This window comes from Balaenoptera ricei, chromosome 13 (genome assembly GCF_028023285.1).
Source record: "Balaenoptera ricei isolate mBalRic1 chromosome 13, mBalRic1.hap2, whole genome shotgun sequence".
NCBI classification, from domain to species: domain Eukaryota; kingdom Metazoa; phylum Chordata; class Mammalia; order Artiodactyla; family Balaenopteridae; genus Balaenoptera; species Balaenoptera ricei.
This window is the reverse complement of record NC_082651.1, coordinates 94810581-94831951: the sequence shown is the minus strand read 5'-3', so window position 1 is coordinate 94831951 and position 21371 is coordinate 94810581. Positions and strand designations below refer to the sequence as shown.

Sequence of the window (21371 nt, the reverse complement as noted above, 5' to 3'; positions counted from 1 at the left end):
CTTCTTGTGTTGTGTGGGTTAATGAGCCTATTAGCTAATTATAAAAACGTGTATTGAAGCCCTACTATGTGCAGTCACTGTTCTGGGGGCTGGGGACGCAGGAGTGATGTCCCTGCTTTCCTGGAGCGTGCGTTCTGGTGGGGAGACAGACACCAAACAGCGCAGAATGTCCCTGGGGGAGCGGAGAGGGATGGAGGATTGCAGTAACTATGCAGGGTCCCAGTGATCTCTTGGCATTTCTTCATTTTAAACACTTGTGTTTTTAATAAATTCTTTCCATTGATTTCAGTAATATCTTTAGTAATAAACCTCGAGCCCCTGCTGTGTCAGGCATTGGGCTGAATATTTTATAAACATTGTCTTGTTTTATCCTCACAATAGTCCTGTGAAGTAGATGATACTTTTAGCCACGAATTCCAGATGAGGAAACTGGGTCAGCCTAGGTTACACAGCTAGTTAAGCGGGGAGAGAGTCAGGTTCCAAACCCCAGCAGCCCAAACTCGGGGATTTCCCTCTTATTATCCCAACTACTAAACTGGGCCCGGGGGGTGGGGTGTGTACCCTTTATTCATTTCACCAGCAGGAAGCCCTGCTGTTAGCCAGGCATGGCGCTGGGCTTGCGGGATGGAGGGAGAAAGAGATTCAGGCACAGACCCTGCCATCGAGGAGCTCACGTGCTAATTCTAAGCGGAGGGCCCAGTCCAAATTGTTGTTTGTTTTCCAGGAAAATACCAAGCCCGGATTCTTTCTGAGAGCCTTCTCACCCCAGCCGAGTACCAGAAAGAAGTCAATTATGAGCTGGTTACGGGGAAAGTGGACTCTCTGGGAGCCTTTTTTAGCACCCTCTGTCCAGGTAGGCTTGTAGTGAGACAGGTGCAAATTCATAAATTGATGAGAAAGACACCAAGGGCAAGGTCGTCTCGGGGGATGGAGCCCACCCCCCCGTGACCTGCTGAGGCTGGCCTGGGTTTACATGTGTGGGCGGCCCTTCCAGCTGTGGGTCTCTGGCTGGCTGTTTCCTGCTCTGGCTGTGGGTTCTCTAGGTGGCGGCTTTGTGGTTTCGTCCTCTGGGGGCACACAAGGGCCTTGTGCCTGGTTCTCCGTACCTCTCCGGCTCTGTCCATCACCCTCCTGCCTCCCCCTCTGTGTTGCTTAAAGCTTCTCACTGGAGAAGTGTATTCTCTGTGCCTCATTCTGTGTGTCCTGTGCCTTGAGTGCCCGTCTCCCTTCTTTTCCTGGCCACTCACCCTACAAGACTCACCCCATTTCCTCCCAGAAACTCTTGCTGGCCCCTCCTTCTCCAAGAGGTGCTCAGACCCCTACCTCCTGACCTTTTGGCATCTCGCTCTTCTTTCCTTCTGTCCTGGCACCTTCTGGGTCATAATGTAATTTTCTTTAGCACATCTGCCTTCCTGGGCTGTGGGCTCCTTGACAGGATGGGCCACCCTATCTCTGGTGCCCCAGGCCCAGGACAGTGCCTGATACACAGGGGGTGTTCCATAGATGCTTGCCGAGTTTCACTGAGACGGAAAAGCCATTTCTGTTATTCTCTCCGTTTGGGGCAGAGGGCGACATTGATGTTTTGCTGGACAAATTTCATCAGGAAAATCAAGGCCAGATTTCTTCCTCACTTACTGCCTCCTCTGTCACCAAATCAGCATCCCTAGACGTCGGCGGGACACCAGTATGCACAAGTGAGTGACGCCGGGGCGCTGGTGGCCAAGCTCTGGGCTGCTGAGGCAGCCTCCAGGGCCCCCAGGGGCTGCAAGGAAGCAAAGGTAGAGGCACCTCCGGCGGGCAGGGCATCTCCCTAGAATCCAGTAGACCTAATGTCTAATTTTAATTTTAGTCGTTGGTGATAACAGTCTCATTTTACCCTGAAACGTACATCTGTACAGTTTTCCTGAGATGGCACATTTCTCTGTTGATTTCCAATTTATCGATGCATTGTTGAAATACTTCATTCATTCTGAGTTCCTGAAGGGCTGTGATGGTCTCCTCCTCTTCCAGAGAACCTGTAGCCTCTTCCAAAATCCAATCTCAGCATCAGCTTCCCTGGGATGCCGTCCTTGTCCCCTCCAGGTGGAGCAGGTCACAGCCTCTGTGCTCCCCGAGTGCTATTCATCCTTTTATTTTTAAATTAGGAAAAGGGTGTGAAATGACCATCACGGTGGGTAGCCCGGAGCAGGCGCTCAGTCAATATTGGTGTTTTCCCCATTCCCTCATCACTTTGTGTGCCAGACGGGGGCCCCCTGCTTGATTCCCCAGCAGAGGTCCAGGGCTGTAGCCGTCTGCTGGCGTGCACCTCACCTTGATGGGGGCTCTGGTTCCAGGTTACCATCTGGAGCCTCACCGCATCTGGCCCTTCCAGCTGGCCGTGGCCCAGAAGCTCCTCTCCCACGTGTGTTCAATCGCAGATTCCAGCACCCAAAACCTGGACTTAGGATCCTTTGAGAAGGTGGACTTTCTGATTTGTATTCCACCCTCAGAAGTGACCTATCAGCAGACCCTGTTCCACGTCTGGCATTCAGGTACGGGCCTTTCAGGGGCAAGTGTGAGGTCTGTGTGGAGAAGCTTTGATCTGTTTGCATTCAGATTTGGATTCTAACACCATCTTTACTTCTAAAGTAGAGGGTGCCGTATTAACACCCCGGTTTCATAGCTCATGAAACTCATGCCCAGAGGAAGCGACTTGTCCACTATTTTATAATCTGTTAAAGGTAGAACATGCCTTGAATGTTCCCTCTGTCCCACTCAAGTCAGTGAAGTATGTCCCGATATCTGGCTTCAACTTAATGTATTTTCCCTGTGCTTTCAAGGGGATTAAACATGAACCACACAGAGAGTCAGTGTCTTCACTCGGAGGGTTCACTCTGAGTGCTCTAACCTAAGGCCTGGTGGCATTCAGGCTGGAGATGATTTTGGTGGGCGAGAGGGGACCTTTCCCTTTCCTTCAGTCACCCATGCTGGGCTCAGCTGCTTCACGGAGGCAGCTCTGCTGTGCCCCTGGGTGGGCTGTGTACATACCGCGCTGGGGAGCAGGCCCACCTCCAGGCCCTGCTCCTGCAGGCAGTGACACGACAGTCGCCTGCAACGGGCATCGGCCTCCCTGACTCACACGTTCCTCCTGCATCCCCGCAGCCTCCAGTCCCAGCAAGGAGCCTGCCATATGCGAGATGCTCCTCAAGTGTCTGTTGCTGCGTGAAGAACTCATGACCATCTTTGGAGTTACGGATGCATTTTCACTGTGTTGCAGGGGTTTTGCTGGAGCTTGGCTTGGAAAAGGAGCACATGACCAAGCAGAGGGTCGAGCAGTATGTTTTGAAGCTAGATGCCGAGGCGCAGACAAAATTCAAGGCCTTTCTGCAAAACTCCTTTCAGAATCCACACACGCTCTTCGTCCTCATCCACGACCACGCCCACTGGGATCTCGTGAGGTTAGCCTGGCGTTGGCACATGGCAGGGCTGGCATTTCCCTTCTTTGAATAATATGTATGGATAATACTGTGGGTATAAGCATTAAAAAGATGAATGGTGTTGGGGGCTTGGCATTTGTAGGCAGATGCTGTGGGTGTATTTCAGACCTTAGGGCCGGAAGTTACCTGAGGGATCATCTAGTGCAGCCTCTGAAAGGTACCATTATGGAAACTAGAGAAGGGAAGCATCTCGCTCAGTGTCGCAGGCTGGGGTGGGGGAGGGAGGGTATCAGTGGCAGAGCAACAGGTGCCGGGAAGGGATCCTGATGGGAGTAGCTCTGCCCAGGCCCCTTCCTGATGGAGCCCCATTGGCTCTGGACACCATGGGTCACAGCTGGTGCCCTTCCCAGGGGAGATGTTACTTTCTCAATTCAAATGAACATAAATCTAGATGAATTTCAGATGGTGTAAAGTCTGGAGTCTGGCAGGATTCCTGGGTGTTTACCAGGATTGGTCATCTCCGTGAGACTGGCCTTGGGGTTGTGTGTTTAGACACTGCCGCTGACATGGATGAGGTGGGAAAGAAGATTGTGGGTCGGGTATCGGAGGAAGGCTTTGATTTAGTGCAGGGGCAGAAGCTCAGGGCTGGCCAGAGCCTTAAATTTAACCCAGTTAAAGGGTTTACATTCTCGCGTCCATGTATGGGCGTGGGGGAATTTGAACATTCTGAAGTCTATAAAAAGCTAAATTGTACATATTCATTTGGTGGGTAGGTTTCTCAGAGTGGCTACCTGCCACCCAAAAGGTGAAGCACTGATTTTTTTCCTGTCCCCCTAGATTTACAGACAAGAATGCTGAGACCATTGACCCACTGAGAAAGGCTGAGACGCACTTGTCTCCTCGGCCCCTTGTCCAAAATGCTTCCCATTCCTGATCCTATACTTTAAAATATAGTATAGAATTTACCATGTTATGTCCTCTTTGGGTCATTTCAAGATCAGTAGGACTGTTGGAGAAAAGAATTTAAGGAGGCAGGTGTACAATCAGATGGGGCCAAGCGAGAAAAGGCGACTCGTTGACAACTCCTGGCTGAGCATCCCTGTGCTAGAGAAGCAGGTGGATTGTGTATCTCGCCAGCAATCCTCTGTAGACACACTGTTCCCCCAGCCAAGCTTTTAATAAGTCATGAGTATTCAGGGGAGTCCCTGACGAGTACCTGAAGCGCAGTCATATTTAAAAATTTCATTTTCCTAGTCATGGGCAGAGCCCTAAGCTTCGATTGTTGCCAGCGTTGGGAGGCTCACTGTCAATTGATCCAACTGATTGATTGTCATCAAATGACAGGACAGTGCTTGCCATTCCGCTTATCGTTTCTTCTCCCCCTTTCGCTCCCTCAGCAGCGCTGTTCACGACCTCTACTCCCAGAGTGACCCGTCCGTGGGGCTGGTGGACAGATTGCTCAACTGCAAGGAGGTGAAGGAGGCCCCCAACATCGTGACGCTCCACGTGACCTCCTTCCCGTACGCACTGCAGACGCAGCACACCCTCATCAGCCCTTACAACGAGATACACTGGCCGGCCTCCTACAGTAATGTGAGTGTCCCGGGCTGCTGGGCCCACTGTAGCAATGACCTTGCGTTGGGAGAGATCCCGTTCACTAAAGACTTGACTGACTAGCCCAGTTGAGGGTCAGTGGGTTCCAGCTCCTTGGATCTTTGATTCTCCCCAGGATTAGATTTAAACCCTTCTTGGTCTTTAGAAACCTTCCTGTGTGCATTTGTTGGCGCCCTGTCTTAGAGCATGTAATGCAACACGGTTGGTTTACTGTTTCTCTGGCGACTGAAGCTGTCTGAGCAGCGTTCTGAACACCTGCTCTCCTGGTGTTGGACGTACAGCCCTCTAGGGCTGTGGGGATTTGGACTCCACATGGGGTAACTCCTAAGTTTGTCTAGAAGCCCTGGAAATGTTCCTGGCGTTCCTACCCCTGCATCCTTCAGCAGCAAGGTTCGAAATCTCCTTCCTCAAACTGAACACACGTCCACAAACCCTGGTGAGTTTTATTTCAGCTTATCACCTGCCATTTTCTCATCAAAATAGAAGACAGCAGTCATTCTGGTAATTTGAGAAATCTGGTGGTTGGATTCCACCTAATTACACAAGCAATAAGTAGACATCAGGTTGCGGACTTGTTCGGCGAGTCTCGGAATCATCCGAGGAACTTCTAAAGGCGCTGAAGCTTGGCTTCCTTCCCGCCGATGCAGAATCAGAGGTAGCAACGGCATTTGTTTTTATGTACCGCTTCCCGTGAGCCAGGCAGGCACTGTTCCAAGTGCTTTATCGTATGAACTCAGATAAGACACATGCGCTAGGATGATTTGCGATTTACAAATGGGGAAAATGAGGCAGAGGGGAGGGGTGAAGCCGCTTGCCTAAAGCCATGCAGCTAGAAGGTTCTGGAGCCGGGATATGACCCAGTCCAGCGAAATCCACGGCCCTCATGTTTAACCACTGTGCTACTTAAGGATGAAATTCATGCCTTTGTAATTTTAGCATCCTCCCCGCCCCCACAACTTTGCTGTGCTCTGAAGTTTGATGAGCTCTGATGTTAGTTTGGGAGGAATTTTATATCAGTGTGGGTAAAATTGGTTGGATGAATGCATTTCTTTCTGCTGATTTAATAGCAGCTGAATGCAAAACAGTTGATTTGTCTATTCCTAAAACCAGCGAAAATTGTTGGAAAGAAGCAATTTTAACAAAGGAAGTTGTGTGTTTAAAAAAAAAAAAAAGAGGCTGATTTTCTTCTTGGCAAAGGCACTGGGGTCAGCTGAATGGAAAAGTCTTGACCGATGGGGAGACGCCGGCCCTTACGCGTGGAGTGCGCCGTGCTCTGGGGCCGCAGAGGAAAGACAATTATAAAACGTCATCCAGGGGATTGCAGTCAGCACGGTTCAGATCAAGATGCCCGTCCAGGTCATCTGTGCGCCCGGAGTGTGACCCTTTCAGTCCCCACAAAGGCAATGTTTGCGTGACCGATGCGCTTCTGTTTTAGGGAGTGGACTTGTATCCTGAGAATAAGAAGTACTTCGGGCTGTCCGAGTTCATTGAGTCCACCCTCTCAGGACACAGCCTCCCCTTGCTGAGATACGACAGCTCCTTTGAGGCCATGGTCACCGCATTGGGAAAAAGGTACCCGTCTCTCTTGAAGTTACTAAAAATGCTCCGCAGTCAAGTGCAAGGTGAGGAATGTGCAGCCAGGGAATTCCAGGGAGGGGGCCACCTCTCTCCCTTCCTGGGTGACTCAGTCCCTCCATTATAGGGATCCTGGTTTATTTCTCGTCTTGCCTTTTTGGGCCGGTGATGTTGTTCCAGAAAATTTGAGAGATGAGAATGGGCAGAAATATGCTAGAATGTGGGATTGCATGTCTGAGACTCAAGGGAGGGCAAGAAAATGGGAGGTAAGATAGCAAAAGGTGTAAAGGAAGAGAGAGTGGCGGTCAGTTGGCTTTGTCTTTATTTCCTTTGCATGTCATCTACGGTGTGCTTATTTTGTGCCAGTCACTCTTCTTACATTCATCATGTTATTTAGTCCTCCCGACCTCTCTGAGCCAGTTGCTATTTTTATTCCCATTTTGCAAATAAACTGAGACTCAGGGAGACCCCATGACTTTCTCAGGCCACACGTCTAGCAAGTGACAGAACTGGGTGTGAACCCAGAGTCAGTGCTACCTTTTCAACCCTGTCACAGCAGACCCCTGAGGTGGATATCAGCGCTGCCATTTTACAGATGAGGAAACTGAGGCTCAGGGAGGTTAAGTGCCGACATCCACACAGTTTATACGTGGAAAAGCCAGGCCAAGCTTTACAGACTGTCTAATACAAAACAAAATGAATGGCTCTGCCGCCAATTGTGGGTGTTGAACTGAGCTCTGCCGTCTCCCCTCATGGCACCTCATTTGTCTCATTTGCTGACAAAAGGATTGAATTAGACACGTACTTCCCAAGCTATACTGCTGGATGCTAATAGTTGTTATGTCACGAGGGGTTCCATGGTCATGTGTGTTTGATAAACCTTACGTTTAACAACGGATTCTTCTCCCAATGAGAGTTCTCAAAGCCTTCAATGTGCCACGTGTGCTATAAATCTCTAAGAGACGGCTAGAGCGTGCGGCATCTCCATTGTCTCATGGGATTAGTGTTCCCCAGAGCACCCTTTGGGGAACTGAATCCCTTTCAGCTCTGATGCTGATGGGTTTAGTCAGGCCACTTCTCCAACTCGTGGATTGTCAGCCGAGCTCTCAGAACCTTGCTGAGGGAAGACACGCTCCAAGATTTTACACTAAGGCTGTGAGAACTGACCTTTGTCCCGCCTCTGCTTCTCTGCCCGGCTCCCCGGCTTCTCCTCGTGCAGCAGACATGTGCTGAGCGCTTAGGGATCTGTAGACGTTGGGCCAGTATTTTCCATTTATTGCCTAAAATAATCCTCACAATGGCACAGTGAGATAGGGGACACTGTTATTCCCCCATTTGACAGAGAAAGAAACAGACTTGGGTTAGGTCACTTGCCCAAAGTCATGTGGGGGGTTTGTAGTGAAGCCAGACCAAATCCTGGTCACTTAAGTCCAAAACAGTAGACCTACTAAACTGTACGGAGCGAGCTCTCACAGCTGGTAGAAGGCCAGAGTGATCATGGCACCATACATCCTGGCTCTACTCTTTATTAGTTTTAACTTCAGGCAAATCATTGAACCTGCCTAAACAGTCTACTTTCAAGTGATATTGTACCACTTCCTGTATAAGATTCTTACAATAGTATGTTTCCATTTCTCTCCTCCTAGGCTTTGTGCTTTTGTTATCATGCATTTTACTGATACATGTTATAAACTCCCCAATAAATCACATTTGCTTTAAGCAGTCGATCATCTTTTAAAGATATTTAAATAAGAATATTTTTTAAAACCTCCTTTTTTATGTATGCACATAGTTAATACTTCCAGTGCTCTTCATTCCTTTGTGTAGATCCAGATTTTTATCTGGCATCATTTTCCTTCTGTCCAAAGGATTTTCTTTAACATTTCTTGGCAGGAAGGTCTGCTGGTGATGAATTCTTTCAGCTTTTTTGTGTCTTTAAAAGTCTTTATTTTGCCTCATTTTTGAAAGATATTTTCCCTGGGTATAAAATTTAGGTTGACTTTTTTCTTTCGAAGTATTAAAGATGTTGCTCTACTGTCTTCTGACATACATTGTTTCAAACCAGAAGTCTGCTGTCATCATCGCCTTTGTTTCTCTCTGTGTAATGACCTCTCTTCCCCACCACTCCCTCCCAAGCCCGGCTACTTCAAAATGTTTTAAATTTATCACTGATTTTAAGCAATTTGATTAAGATAGGCCTTGGTGTGGTTTTCTTCATGTTTCTTGAGTTAATTGAATTTTCATCAAATACGAAAAAATTTTAGTCATTATTTCCTCAAAAAATTTTTTCTACATCTCTCCTTTCCCCTTTTAGAGTAATCCAATTGTACATATATTAGCCTACTTGAAGTTGTTCCATAGCTCTCCGATGCTATAGTCATTATTTTCTGTTTCCCTCTGTTTCATTTTAGATCATTTCTATTGTTATGTTTTCAAGTTTACTAGTGTTTTTTTTCTGCTGTCAGTCACATCCAGTTTATTTATATTTATATTTTTATTTTTCACAAAAGCAAAATAGTCATATAACAAGGTTCCTAAAGAGAAGAAGAAAGGCAATTTCAGGTAGCACATCCATGAATGTACACACTGACAAACTGATAATAAATTGTTACTTGTGTTTGTTTATTAATCAGGACTGTTCCTTGCAAGTGACTGAAACCCAACTTGAACTACTTTAGGAGAGGGAGAGGAATGCACTGTCACGAAATAAAAGGAGAGGTTGAATAAATAAACCACAGAACTAGATGCAGCTGGTTTCAGGAACAACTTAAGTTAGGTATTAAACACTGCCAAGACTGTGTTGTCTTGTCTTTGGTATTTTTCTCTGTGTTAGCTTTATTGTATCTCATCACACACTGGTTTCTTCCATGTGCTGACAACATCATCCCTAGCTGCTGCTGAACTTCATATTCTCCAGGTTCTAGAAGGGGACTGATTCTTATAAATAGTTTGAAAAATCCCAGGAAAAGCCTGATGACCCATCCTGGGTCAGGTAGCCATTCCTGAACGGATCCACTGTAGCTGGCAGGGCCGGGCCAAATACCAAGATGGTAGCTCCCATGAGAATTCAGGATCCAGTTTTTTTTCTGTCTCAGACATTTTAGTTTTCATCTCTAGAATCTGAGTCTTTTTTATGTTTCCATTTAAAATGCTCGATTTTTCCTGTATCTTCTTAAACATATGGAATATAGTTATAATAATTGTTTTAATGTTCTTCTCTACTAATACTGTCATCTGTGTTGTTTCTGGGTCAGTTTCTATTGGTTGATTTTCCCCCCTCCTTATTAGGGGTTGTATTTTTCTGCTTCTTTACATATCTGGTAATTTTTGAGAGGATGCCAGACATTGTGAATTTTACCTCATTGGGTGCTGGATATATTTGTATTCCTATAAATCTTCTTAAGCTTTGTTCTGAGATACAGTTAAGTTCCTTGGAAACAGTTTAATTCTTTCAGGTTTTGCTTTTAAACTTTGTTAGGCAGGACCAGAGCAGTTTTTAGTCTAGGGCTAATTTTGTTCACTACCGAAGTGAAACCCTCTAAGTACTCTACAGTATTTCATGAATTTTGATGTCTCCCACACTGGTGATGGGAACAGGAACTATTCCAAGCCCTTTGTGAGTTTGAAGTACTGTTCCCTCTAATCCTTTTGGATGGTCCTTTTCTTGGCTTTGGGTAGTTTTCTTACATATATACACTGATCACTACTTAGCTGAGGATTTGAATGGGACCCTCTGCCGCTCTCCTGAGTTCTCTATCTGTGCAGTTCTCTCCTCTTTGGTAATTTCCCCCATGAACTCTGGCTGCCTTGGTTTCCCTGGACTCCAGATCTTTCCTCAACTCAGGGAGACACTGGGGCTTGCCTGGGTTCCTCCTTCCCGAGCAATCCTGGGAACTCTTTCCAGGTAGAAACGGGAGGCTCACCTAATTTCTTTTCCATTTCGAAGGATCACTGTCTTTCATTGCTCAGTGTCTTGAAACACTGTTGTTTCTTCTATTTATCCAGATTTTTAGTTATTTCTGATGGAAAAATAAATCTGGTCCCTGTTACTCTATCTTGGCCAGAAGCAGAAGTCTCTGCTTGTCCTTTGAGCAGAGTTGAAAGCAGATGTTGGAGGTGGGGAGAAGAGTGTGCTTCTCCCTAAGTGACATCTTGCTCTTCTTACCTTGCTCAAGGTGACAAGGGGCCACCACAGCTGGGGCAGTGCTGTAGAGAGTGGAGACAATGCATTTTCCACTCTGCTCTCTTTCTTCCTGGGCACTACTTGGCCAGTGCACCAGGGGCAGGGTAAAGCAGTGCTTGGGCCACTGGTCCCCTTTGTGCCAGAACCTGCAGACCCTTAATGCCTTCCCAAGACAGTACTGGTATTGGCAAGTTTGCCAGGCCAACTCTTCAGTTCATAGAAGCCATAAAGTAGTTGAGTGCTAAGGCGAAAGAATGAACAAAAGTATAACGATGGGCAGGAGAAGATATCAGAGATGCTGTTGGAAGGTGAGCTGGCTGCCTCAGAGGGTGACATGGCCGTGGGAAGGTTCCTATCTTTGTATGTCAAGAAACTACTTTATCTTTGCTCCAAAAAGCCACTGAGTCAGGGGACTCATTCCATCTAAATAAACTCCCAAGAGCATTGCCTATAAACGGAACATCAATTTGTCTATTCCTACTGAGAAACACAGAGTGACATACAGTGACTTGGGTTTTTCTCGTGGTGTTCTGGGGTCTGTCTCTGGCACAGGGGTCAGAGCTGCTCTGGCAGTGCACGTGGTTGTGGGAGGGGTCTCCCCCTTCGTGTGACCACAGCTTCTGAAACAAAAACTAGGATTCTTGGTTTGACTGCCTGTGTTTGGATTTGTAATTCATCTGTCAAATTAAAATCACATTAGTTACATTTCTAATAACTCACTGTACATGAAATGAATGATATGCCTTTAGGATGGTCCCCCCAGATCTGGGGTAAGTGGTAGCTGCACTTACATACTGATTACTGATGGTTCTCTTATTGCCAGTGGGAACCTGGAGCAAATTACCTAACTCATGGAAACATAAATTAAGCTGATGATGGGCATTTATTTTACTCATTCATCTAGTCATTGAACAGATGTTTATTGAGTAGCTAGTATGCACCAGCAGCAACAGCAAAACTTTGCTTGTTTCTCAGCTGGAAATGATAAAGCAGTTTTTGACTTGACTTCTAAGGAAGACTTCAATTTCAGGTTGTAAACAACCAGCTTCAAAAGGCAACACCACTTGTTTGTGATCCAGGAGTTGCCTGTGCCCGAGATGGCAGGTGTCTGGGTTACTTGTTTGCCCCGGGAAGGCCTTTCTCTCTCGGAGCTCTCTGGGCATCCTTGGGGGTGGCAGCCCTGGGTCACGACGTGGTCTCTCTCTGTTCCTTGCAGGTTCCCCCGCCTGCACAGCGCGGTGATCAGGACCTTTGTTCTCGTGCAGCACTACACGGCCGCGATGATGGCCGTGAGCGGCCTCTCTCAGATGAAGAACTACACATCGGTGGAGACGCTGGAGATCACGCAGAACCTCATCAACTCCCCGAAGCAGTGCCCCTGCGGCCACGGGCTCATGGTTCTGCTGCGGGTGCCCTGCTCCCCGCTGGCGGCCGTGGCCTACGAACGGCTGGCCCACGTGCGGGCGCAGCTGGCCCTGGAGGAGCACTTTGAGATCATCCTGGGCAACCCCAGCTCTGGCATCACCATCGGGAAGCACTTCTTGAAGCAGCTCAAGGTGGGACAGGAGTGGGGAGAGACTCCTGGGAGGGCGGTGGGGCGGGACCACCAGGGGGAAGGGAGGAGAGGGAGTGGGGTGGCGACAAACTCCTTAAGGTCCCATCGTGGTCCATCGGTCCATCGTGGCCTCTGCATACCGGCCCACCCCTCCAGCTGCCTCTCTTGCCACGTGCCTACCTGCAGCTTTCAGTGCAGCTGTACCACATTACTTATAAAAGCTGCACCCCCCCCCCCCCAAAACACACTGCTCTTTCAAACTTCTGGGTTGTAGCTTGATTTTATTTCTTTCTGGGGATTCATTTCTTCTTCTTGTTTATTTAGCTGATGCCTATCAATCTGCAGAATTCAACTCAGTGTCTTTTTTTTTAAATTTTTTAAAATTTATTTATTTTTGACTGCATTGGGTCTTCGTTGCTGCGCGTGGGCTTTCTCTAGTTGCGGTGAGCAGGGGCTACTCTTTGTTGCAGTGCATGGGCTTCTCATTGCGGTGGCTTCTCTTGTTGCAGAGCATGGGCTCTAGGCATGCAGGCTTCAGTAGTTGTGGCTCGCGGGCTCAGTAGTTGTGGCATGCGGGCTCAGTAGTTGTGGCTCACGGGCTCTAGAGCGCAGGCTCAGTAGTTGTGGCACACGGGCTTAGTTGCTCCACGGCATGTGGGATCTTCCTGGACTAGGGCTCGAACCCGTGTCCCCTGCCTTGGCAGGCGGATTCTTAACCACTGCACCCCCAGGGAAGTCCCCAGCGTCTTTTCTTCTTTCAGGAAGCTGCCCTTCCCCCTAGTTGTCCCCCCGCACCCCCCCAACCTGGGGCAAGTTCTGTTTTACCTGCCTGTCATCTGGCTCCTCCCCCAGCAGAGAAGGGCAAGGACAGCCCCACACATCTCAGCCCCCCAAACTAGCACAGTGCCTGGACCGTAATCGCCTTTCACTAAACGTACAGGTGACGGAGGATGCAAAAGGGTTAGGGTAAGAATACTGAGAGAATAATTGGGAAGGAACTGTGAAGGCACAGCCCCACAATGGAGAGAACATAGTACCAAATGTTAGACGGTTGAGGATATACACTGTCTCGCAAAGAATCAGGCGGTCAGTTGGCAGATATTTCTTGAACAGTTGATAACTGCCAGGCAGTGTTCTGTGTGGCTGGGAGTCCCGTGGTGAAGCCAATGGTATGCTTGTTTGCAGTTTAAATTTGATAAAAATCCAGCGAGGCATTGCAAGGGCTTTAAATCAGCAGAAGGATATCAAGGTTCCCTTGGAGCTGGGCTGGTTGGAAAGTCAGAAGTCCTACAGCTTTCTTTTTAATTACCTGCAGATGTGGCAGAAAATTGAGGATGCGGAGTGGAGGCCTCAGACATACTTGGAGTTGGAGGGCCTGCCTTGCATCCTGATCTTCAGTGGGATGGACCCACATGGGGAGTCCTTACCGAGGTGAGTGGGGAGGGACTGTGCGCCTGGGGGTCTCTGAGGAGCCAGTTGCCCGGGCTCGCCGCTGGGGGCTTTGCCAGGTCAAGCTTCCCCTGCCCGACTCTTGGGAATGCCTTCACATCAAAGTCATCGTAGATGTGTATCTTTATGGTGACCGTTTTCTAGCAAATGTCAGTGAAATGCGTCTGAGGCCTGGGCAGCTTTTCCTAATTCTCAGACAGGCACCCCCCGGGCTCGTGGTGGGGGATGTGGGGACTCTTGCCGGGCTCCGTGGGTGGAGGCCCTGTAGCCGATGAGGAAGCTGAGGCTTACAGAGATTAAGCCAGTGCGCCGCATGGCGGACTCCAGGGCCGCCCGGCTTCTTGCCGCTTGGCCACACGACACTTACGCAAGGGCCACCTCGCGCCGCGTACTCACAGGCCGGGTAAAAGTGTCCGCACAGGGTTCAACCTCGGTTGTTGCCGTGTCACGGATCAAGTCTTCTATTCCTCAGCTCCATAAGGACTAAGACAATGTCTTAGTCTATCTTAACGTTGAGCAAGCATTTACTTTTTGTATCAGGCACTGGGCTAGACTTTTAATCTAGCATTTGCACCTTACGACCATAGTATTACTCCCCTGTTTTATAGATGAGCAAATGAAAGGTCATTTGCTTCAGTAAAAGCCTAACTGCACCCCCCATCTGCCTCTCTCCAAGCCCTTTGCTGTTTCCCCCGCACAGCTGCGAGCCCTGCCCCAGCCTGCCCTCTGTGCCCACACCTCCACATGTGTCGTGACTCATTGGCGTGTCTTCCCAGGCAGACTCTCGTTTCCAGTATGGCGATGACTTGATCAGCATCCTCTCCCTTGCATGAGGCATAGTCTTGGGCACATTTTAAATGTTGATGGAATAATCAAATACCCACTTATTACATATATTTCTCCCAGCAGTGCACGGAGATGGTTATTAATATTCATGGCCATCTTTCATTTGAAAAACATCTGAGCCTCCAAGAAGGTGCCCAGCTTGTCGAGGGTCTGTCGCCAGGAAGTGGCAGGGCAGGGGTTCAAGCCTCCTTTTTGTCTGACCTGAAAGTCAGTGTTCCTTTGATTCCAAGCAGCACGGGGCTAGATCCACGGCAGGGGCCCCCAGAGACTTGCAGTCAAACAGACGTTGTTGCTCAGGGGTTCCAGTGATACTGTTTGCTTCTCCGTTTGCACGAGTCCTAGGGGCCTAATGAGGAGGACAGGGTGCTGGTCCCCAGCGCAAGCGGTACCTCCTCTGTAGAAGGCAGTCGATAGAGCCCTTCTTCCGTTTCCTCCCAGGTCTCTGCGGTACTGTGACCTGCGGCTCATAAACTCCTCCTGCCTGGTGAGGACGGCATTGGAGCAGGAGCTGGGCCTGGCCGCTTACTTTGTGAGCAGCGAGGCTCCCCTGGAGAAGGGGGCCCGGAGTGAGGCCTTGGAGAGCGACGCTGAAAAGCTGAGCAGCACAGACAACGAGGATGAGGAGCTGGTGACGGAAGGTGGGGAGGGCCGGTCTAGACACCTGTCCCGCACGCAGCGCGGCCCTGGGCCCGTCTGCTGGTCAGCAGCTCCCGATGAGAGCCATCCGGACACGTCTTTGGGGGAAATCCCTCAATGATTTCAGATTTTGCTTTCTCCCCCTCATTTTTGGTGATGTGAGAAAATGGAAATCCCAACAGGTTCTTTGTAGCTCTAGAATTCTTAAAGAGTAGGAAGAAAAATGGAGATTTCCTAGGCTTTAAGTTCATGCCTTGTTTGAATTGCTGGCGGAATTACTGCCTGGTTTAAGGTTCACTCGCTTGTTTCCTGTATGTGAATTAACAGGATCTGTCCCTTATTGAGATTTATGAAAACAGGCTAGTTTTGTTTGCAGACATCAAAGTTCAACGCCATGTATTTTAATAGGACACATAAATCGGAGCAATGCAAGGCATTTGGCTGTAGTCCACAGGATAGCGAGAGAAAATAAAAAGCTGCTACTACAAATATGCAAGGCATTCGTGGGGTTTGGTGTAGCAGAGAGAGAGATGGAGAGCTGGAAGATGAGGACGCTCTTCCCCCTCCATCTCTGGCTGTGTGGCTTTGGACAGGTCACGTCACCTCTCCAAGCCTCAGATGACTCGTCTGTAAAGTGGGGTGGAAAGACCCGCCTGGTGCTGTAGGAACCTTTCACAGATGTGAATGGGACCCTGACATGAAACTGCCCGTGGAGTGAATCCACACTCCTGGAATCTCCCGACCCACCTCCGTCCTTTCCCCATTCGTTCCTCTTGGCTTCCGGCCCCTACGCCGCACCCCGGGCTCTTGGCCACACTCATCTCATGAATGTGCCCTGCTCTGTCACCTCTGGGCCACACAGGCGTTCTCCCGGCCACTCGAGTTCCCTCTGCTCCGTGCTTCACCTGGAAATCCCTGCCGGCCCTTCAGAACCGGGATCAGGGTCACCTTTCCCAGGATGTTTCCCTGCTCCTGCTTCTCCCTGCTGGGTGGGCACCTGGCCCCTGGGCTCCTCCCTCTTTGCTCTCCTTACTCTATCCTGTAGCTGTGACCCCTGGGCAGGAGCCTCACTGACCCACCAGTGCCTCACTGGCCTGCTCTGTGTTGTACACCTGTCTCCTCAGCACTGCCTCAGAGGAGGATGCCTGGGAACGTGGATGGATGGATGGATGGATGGAGGGATGGATGGATGGAGGGAGGGAGGGATGGATGGATGGATGGATGAAGGGATGGATGGATGGAGGGAGGGACGGACGGATGGAGGGATGGACGGATGGAGGGATGGACGGATGGAGGGATGGGTGGAGGGATGGATGGATGGAGGGATGGATGGATGGAGGGAGGGATGGACGGATGGACGGATGGAGAGTTGGATGGATGGAGGGATGGATGGAGGGATGGACGGAGGGATGGATGGATGGAGGGATGGAGGGAGGGATGGACAGATGGAGGGATGGATGGAGGGAGGGATGGATGGAGGGATGGATGGATGGAAGGATGGATGGATGGAGGGATGGATGGAAGGATGGATGGATGGAGGGATGGATGGGTGGTTGGGTGGTGGGTGGACAGATCAGAGATGATATGTGTGAATGCACTTTGTAAACTGTGAAGTGCTGGGGGAATGTACAGGACCGTGATTACGAGGCCTCTTCAGTGTGTGTGTTTTGAACCAGGCTCCACATCAGAGAAGAGGAGCCCCGTGAAGAGAGAACGCTCCCGCTCCCATGACTCCGCGTCTTCATCCCTCTCCTCTAAGGCATCCAGTAAGTCTCCAAGGGGTAAAGATCCCACAATTGGACCATTTTAGTTTTTTGAGATTTCAAAGAATGAAAAGAGATCCTTTATTTTCAACAAGAACTGGAAAGAGAAGGGATCTACGAAGAACTGGCCTTTCTAGAGAGTACGCGTCTTTCTGGACTTGGGCGGGGAGTGGGGGGTCCTTCCCGGGAGGAGGTCGTGGCCTCTGCCCCCGCAGGGCCTGTGCCGGGTGGTGTCAGAGGGCCCTCCCTCTGTGCTCTACAGGCAGCTGTTGGTTTGGGGAATCAGGGGAGAGGAGCTGGGTGAGTGTTCTTGTCGAGTCTGAGGGCGGAGAGAAGTGGACACAGAAGACTTCACTGGGGGAGAAATAACAAAAGTTAGCAAGTGTCACTGACCCCTGGACCTGGACCACACTTTGGTGGAGGGAGCGGGGAATGTGGATGAAGCGCTCCAGGTCTCTGCTCTGAGGGATGCCTCGGCCTCAGGAGCAGTCAGGACGGGCACACGTGAGACATATCGCATGTCTTCCCACCACAAGCATTTACGGAGAACCTACTCTCTACCTGGCTCAGGGAGTTCAGAGACCAATTAGATATGGACCTGCTCTCAAGGAAACCATTGTTCCTTTGGACCAGGTTATGTTGCAGTAGGGGCTGCTGTATTTTTTCTGCACACATATTCACACCCGTGAGGTGTTACGGTTATGCATATGAGGAAGTAATTAATTTTGTCTCAGGTGGGGCAGATTTAGGGGTAGGGTGTGACCCCTGCAGGTTTCAGAGAGCAGCTGGCCTTTGGGCCTTGCAGGAGAAGGCTTTCCAGTGCAGGAGAAGGTATTCCAGGTGGAGGAGACTTCACAGGTAGAGGAGGCTTGGGGCCTGAAGGCGTGTGTGGTGCTTGGGTGCAGTGAGTGGTCCCAGGGTTACAGCTCAGGGTCAGGGCGTGGCTGCAAAGGTCGGAGCACATCCGGGGGTTTGGCTTGGGGCCTTCTTTGGTTTCCTTTCTCCTTCCCCCTCCCCACCTGCCCACGGATAACAGTGGGCCGGTGGTGGGGCTCTCCCTCACAGGTGTGCACAGAGGGAGTGAGACGAGGCCTCCTTAACATGAGCCTGGTCTCTGTGGTAGAAGAAAGGTCTGATTTACAGGCTAGAGTCGGTCAGAAAAGCCAAATGCTGCCGCTTGTTATCCTTCTGCCCCAAGCACTAGAGGGAGCCCAGGGTACCAGGGGGGCACCTGAGGAGTGGATGATCTGTGCCGTTAGAATAGAGAGGTGTGGTGCTTTGTTCTTCTCTGATCCTGGGCTGACAGCTTTCTAGAAGGTTCTGGGACACGCAGGTCTGTGCAGTGTCTTCAGGTGGAGTAGATTGCCCAGGCTGCCAGCCAGCCTCCCCTTCCGGTGAGGTGACTTTTTATAATTCCTCAGAGGGTCCTGGGATCTTAGGGGTCTCTGATGAGATGCTTCCCGTGTCTCTGATGAGATGCTTCCCGTGTCTCTGATGAGATGCTTCCCGTGGCCTTCGGTGTAACTCCCACATTTCAGGAGGTCCAGGGAGGGGAGCCTTGGCCACAGGAGTCAAGAGCGGGGGGCGGGGTCAGACGAGTCAGCCTGGGAGGGGCTGGGTCGCTCTTTTATAGACTGACAGTCCCCCTGGACTCAACCGGGGCAGAATGAATGACTGAGGTCAGGGCGGGTGGACGGAGAGAAGCATCATTGTGGATCTCCGTCCTCCGGGTCCTCCCAGTCTGGGCCTCACAACCTAGCACATGGGTGAAAACATTTGGGTCCCCGTGGTCTACTTTTGGAACCTCCTGCCCCTTTCATGTCCTTTGTGTCCACCTGTCCCTCCCCCGGGCCAGATGCCCAGGTCCTCATAGCCTCCCCGACCCTGGTCCTTAACTCGTCCGCTGCCTCTGAGCTGATCACCTCGGGTGGCTTGCCCGGGGAAGAGGCAATTTAGCAGGAATCAGGCCTTTAGCCTAGGGGGACAGGCCGCTGCTGCATTTCCTCTGTCCACGAGCAGCCTGTAACCAAGCAAGACGCAGGCCGCGGGGCTGAGTCAGAGCCTTGCTGGGGAGCTGGGATCCAGTGGGGAGGTTGGCTGAGTGGTGTGGTGCGCAGCACACAGGCTGAAGCAAGTGTCGTGGGGCGGGGTCTGGGGAGGGTGGCCTGGGAGGCAGCTCCCCTCGTCTCCGGGAAAACAGCAGAGCTAAGACAGAGATGTGGTTCCCGTGGCGCCTGAGGTCCTCGGGGTTGCTCGGAGCTGGCACGCGTGCCCCAGGCAGATGTGGCTGGGTTGATATGAAAGACAACGCTGCTCCTCGGTGTCCGGGGACCCACACTCATCTTGCCTTTCAACATGGTCCACGTGGGGAAAAGGGCAAAAGAAACCCCGTGTTTGGGTAGCCGCTGTGCGTACTGCATTTTCCGTCTTGAGTTCTTCTAGAAGTTAAGTGGTTGTAGCGTTAGAGTCAAGCCTTTTCAGTCCTGTGAGTTTTGCTGCTTTGAACCAGAAGCACCACTGTGCTGTGCAGAGGGGAGATCGGAGCTCCAGGACCCACCTGCACAGAAGCGGGAGTGTAGGCTGGGCGCTGCAGGTGAGGGTTCTGGAACAGATCGGGCGGGGGGTGCAGAGGAGAGGCCTTTGCAACATGTATGGGGCCAGGGAGCCGTGCTGGCTGTCTCCCCGCGGTGCCTCTTGTCTTTGTCAGAAGGACAGAGTCTGTATTTAACCAGAGGTGGGACGGCATTGACGGAACTTCCCAGTCGTTGCAGGTAAGGGGAGTTAGTGCTGCAGAAGCAGGAGCGGCGGGTCCGGGGCCCTGACTGACGGGACCCTCTCTCCCCAGGCTCAGCGCAGTGCGGCGAGTCCCCGGCTCAGGCTCAGCCGGTGGGGCCCTCGCGGGGGGACCGGGCCCAATCGCCTCAGCCCTGCGGCCCCGCGGAGGAGGGCAGGGCCCCGGGAGAGAGACAGTGGCTCCGGGCCGGGCGGGGGCCGCCGGCAGTCATCAGCAGGCGCAGCCCCGGGCCGGCCCCCCAGCTGGACCCCGGCCTCAAGACTGGGCAGTGGAGCATCCAGGTGTCAGCGCCCTCATCGTCCTCCTCGGGCTCGCCCTCCTCGTCCGCGATGCCCGCCGCCGGCCCGCTCGTCCTGCAGGCCGCCCAGTGCTCCGCGAGCAAGGCCTGCCGGCGGCCGCCTGTGGTCTTCCTGCCCAAGCTGGTGTACGACATGGTCACGTCCACCGACGGCAGCGGCCTGCCCAAGGCCGCCTCGCTCCTGCCCTCGCACTCAGTCATGTGGGCCAGCTCGTTCCGGCCCCTGCTCAGCAAGACCATGACGTCCACAGAGCAGTCACTGTACTACCGGCAGTGGACGGTGCCCCGGCCCAGCCACATGGACTACGGCAGCCGCGCCGAGGGCCGCGTGGACGGCTTCCACCCGCGCCGGCTGCTGCTCAGCGGGCCCCCCCAGGTGGGTGCCGCCCCGCGCGCCCGGGCTCCGCGGGGCTTGTGTTCGCGCCCGGAGGCAGGTTTGGGGCTTATTCGCACCTGCCTTCCCGCGGTGGAATCTCGGATGGTCCTAAGTGGGCAGGTGGACGGCTGGGTGACCTCCACCCTCTGACCCCAGTTTCCTCCTCTGCGTGGTGTGTGGGTGGAGGAGTTCTCTGCGGGTGCTTCTTGCTCCTTCAGACAACGATTCTGCATTTCCCACGTGATTGCATTCGGTCCTCATGGCCAGTCTGCGGTTCCCTCCCACTCTGACAATGGAGGCCAACGCCTGTTTCTGCCCTGCAAGATTTTGGTGAAACTGAACAGGGAGGTGAGAAACCTGTCTCCACCACCCAGCTCTTTGTGTTTTTCTGACAACAAAAGACCGTTTCACCTGTCAACGTGGGAGAAACCTGGGCGGTGTGAGTGTCAGGTGTCGTGAGCGTGTAAGGAGGACGCACGAGGTTGGTTTGGGGTCTTGGGAGGGGGCTCGGCCAGACAGGGCAGGGCTGGAGGGTAGGCCCTACAGTGAACTGCCTGGGCTTGGATTCGGACTAAAACATCACCGGAGCCCTGGGCCGGTTCCAGCCTTCCCTCTGCCTCACTGTCCTCATCTGAGAAGGAGGAAGATGATAGCCCCTCTGTCACAAAAACAGGAGTGCTAAACGAGAGGATAATTGTAGGGCACCTGGAACATGGCCTGACCCCTGGAAAGCATTGTTACTGTCGCCACCATCATCACTGTCCCAATTCAGGACATGTTTCCTTTTCACACCGAATGTTCATTCCCCTGCCAGGTACCTACCCCAAGAAACACAAACCCACAAAAATATGTGTAAGAATGCTCAT

At 51.4% G+C, this 21371-nt stretch overlaps 1 protein-coding gene across 9 annotated transcripts in view; it reads left to right on the top strand.

Annotated features, from left to right (window-relative positions):
- The window catches only part of GREB1 (growth regulating estrogen receptor binding 1), a 144678-nt gene that overhangs the window by 103263 nt on the left and 20044 nt on the right, over positions 1-21371 (top strand). For 6 of the 9 annotated variants that reach the window (XM_059942197.1, XM_059942202.1, XM_059942201.1 and 3 more), the window contains exons 12-22: positions 725-853; positions 1566-1694; positions 2334-2531; positions 3257-3437; positions 4814-5009; positions 6466-6602; positions 12005-12344; positions 13659-13774; positions 15077-15276; positions 16951-17040; positions 19883-20505. In XM_059942197.1, coding sequence (XP_059798180.1) covers positions 725-853; positions 1566-1694; positions 2334-2531; positions 3257-3437; positions 4814-5009; positions 6466-6602; positions 12005-12344; positions 13659-13774; positions 15077-15276; positions 16951-17040; positions 19883-20505 — 2339 coding nt within the window. The remainder of the gene's footprint in view (positions 1-724; positions 854-1565; positions 1695-2333; positions 2532-3256; positions 3438-4813; positions 5010-6465; positions 6603-12004; positions 12345-13658; positions 13775-15076; positions 15277-16950; positions 17041-19882; positions 20506-21371) is intronic. The other 3 variants (XM_059942199.1, XM_059942198.1, XM_059942205.1) reach the window with 3 other exon arrangements.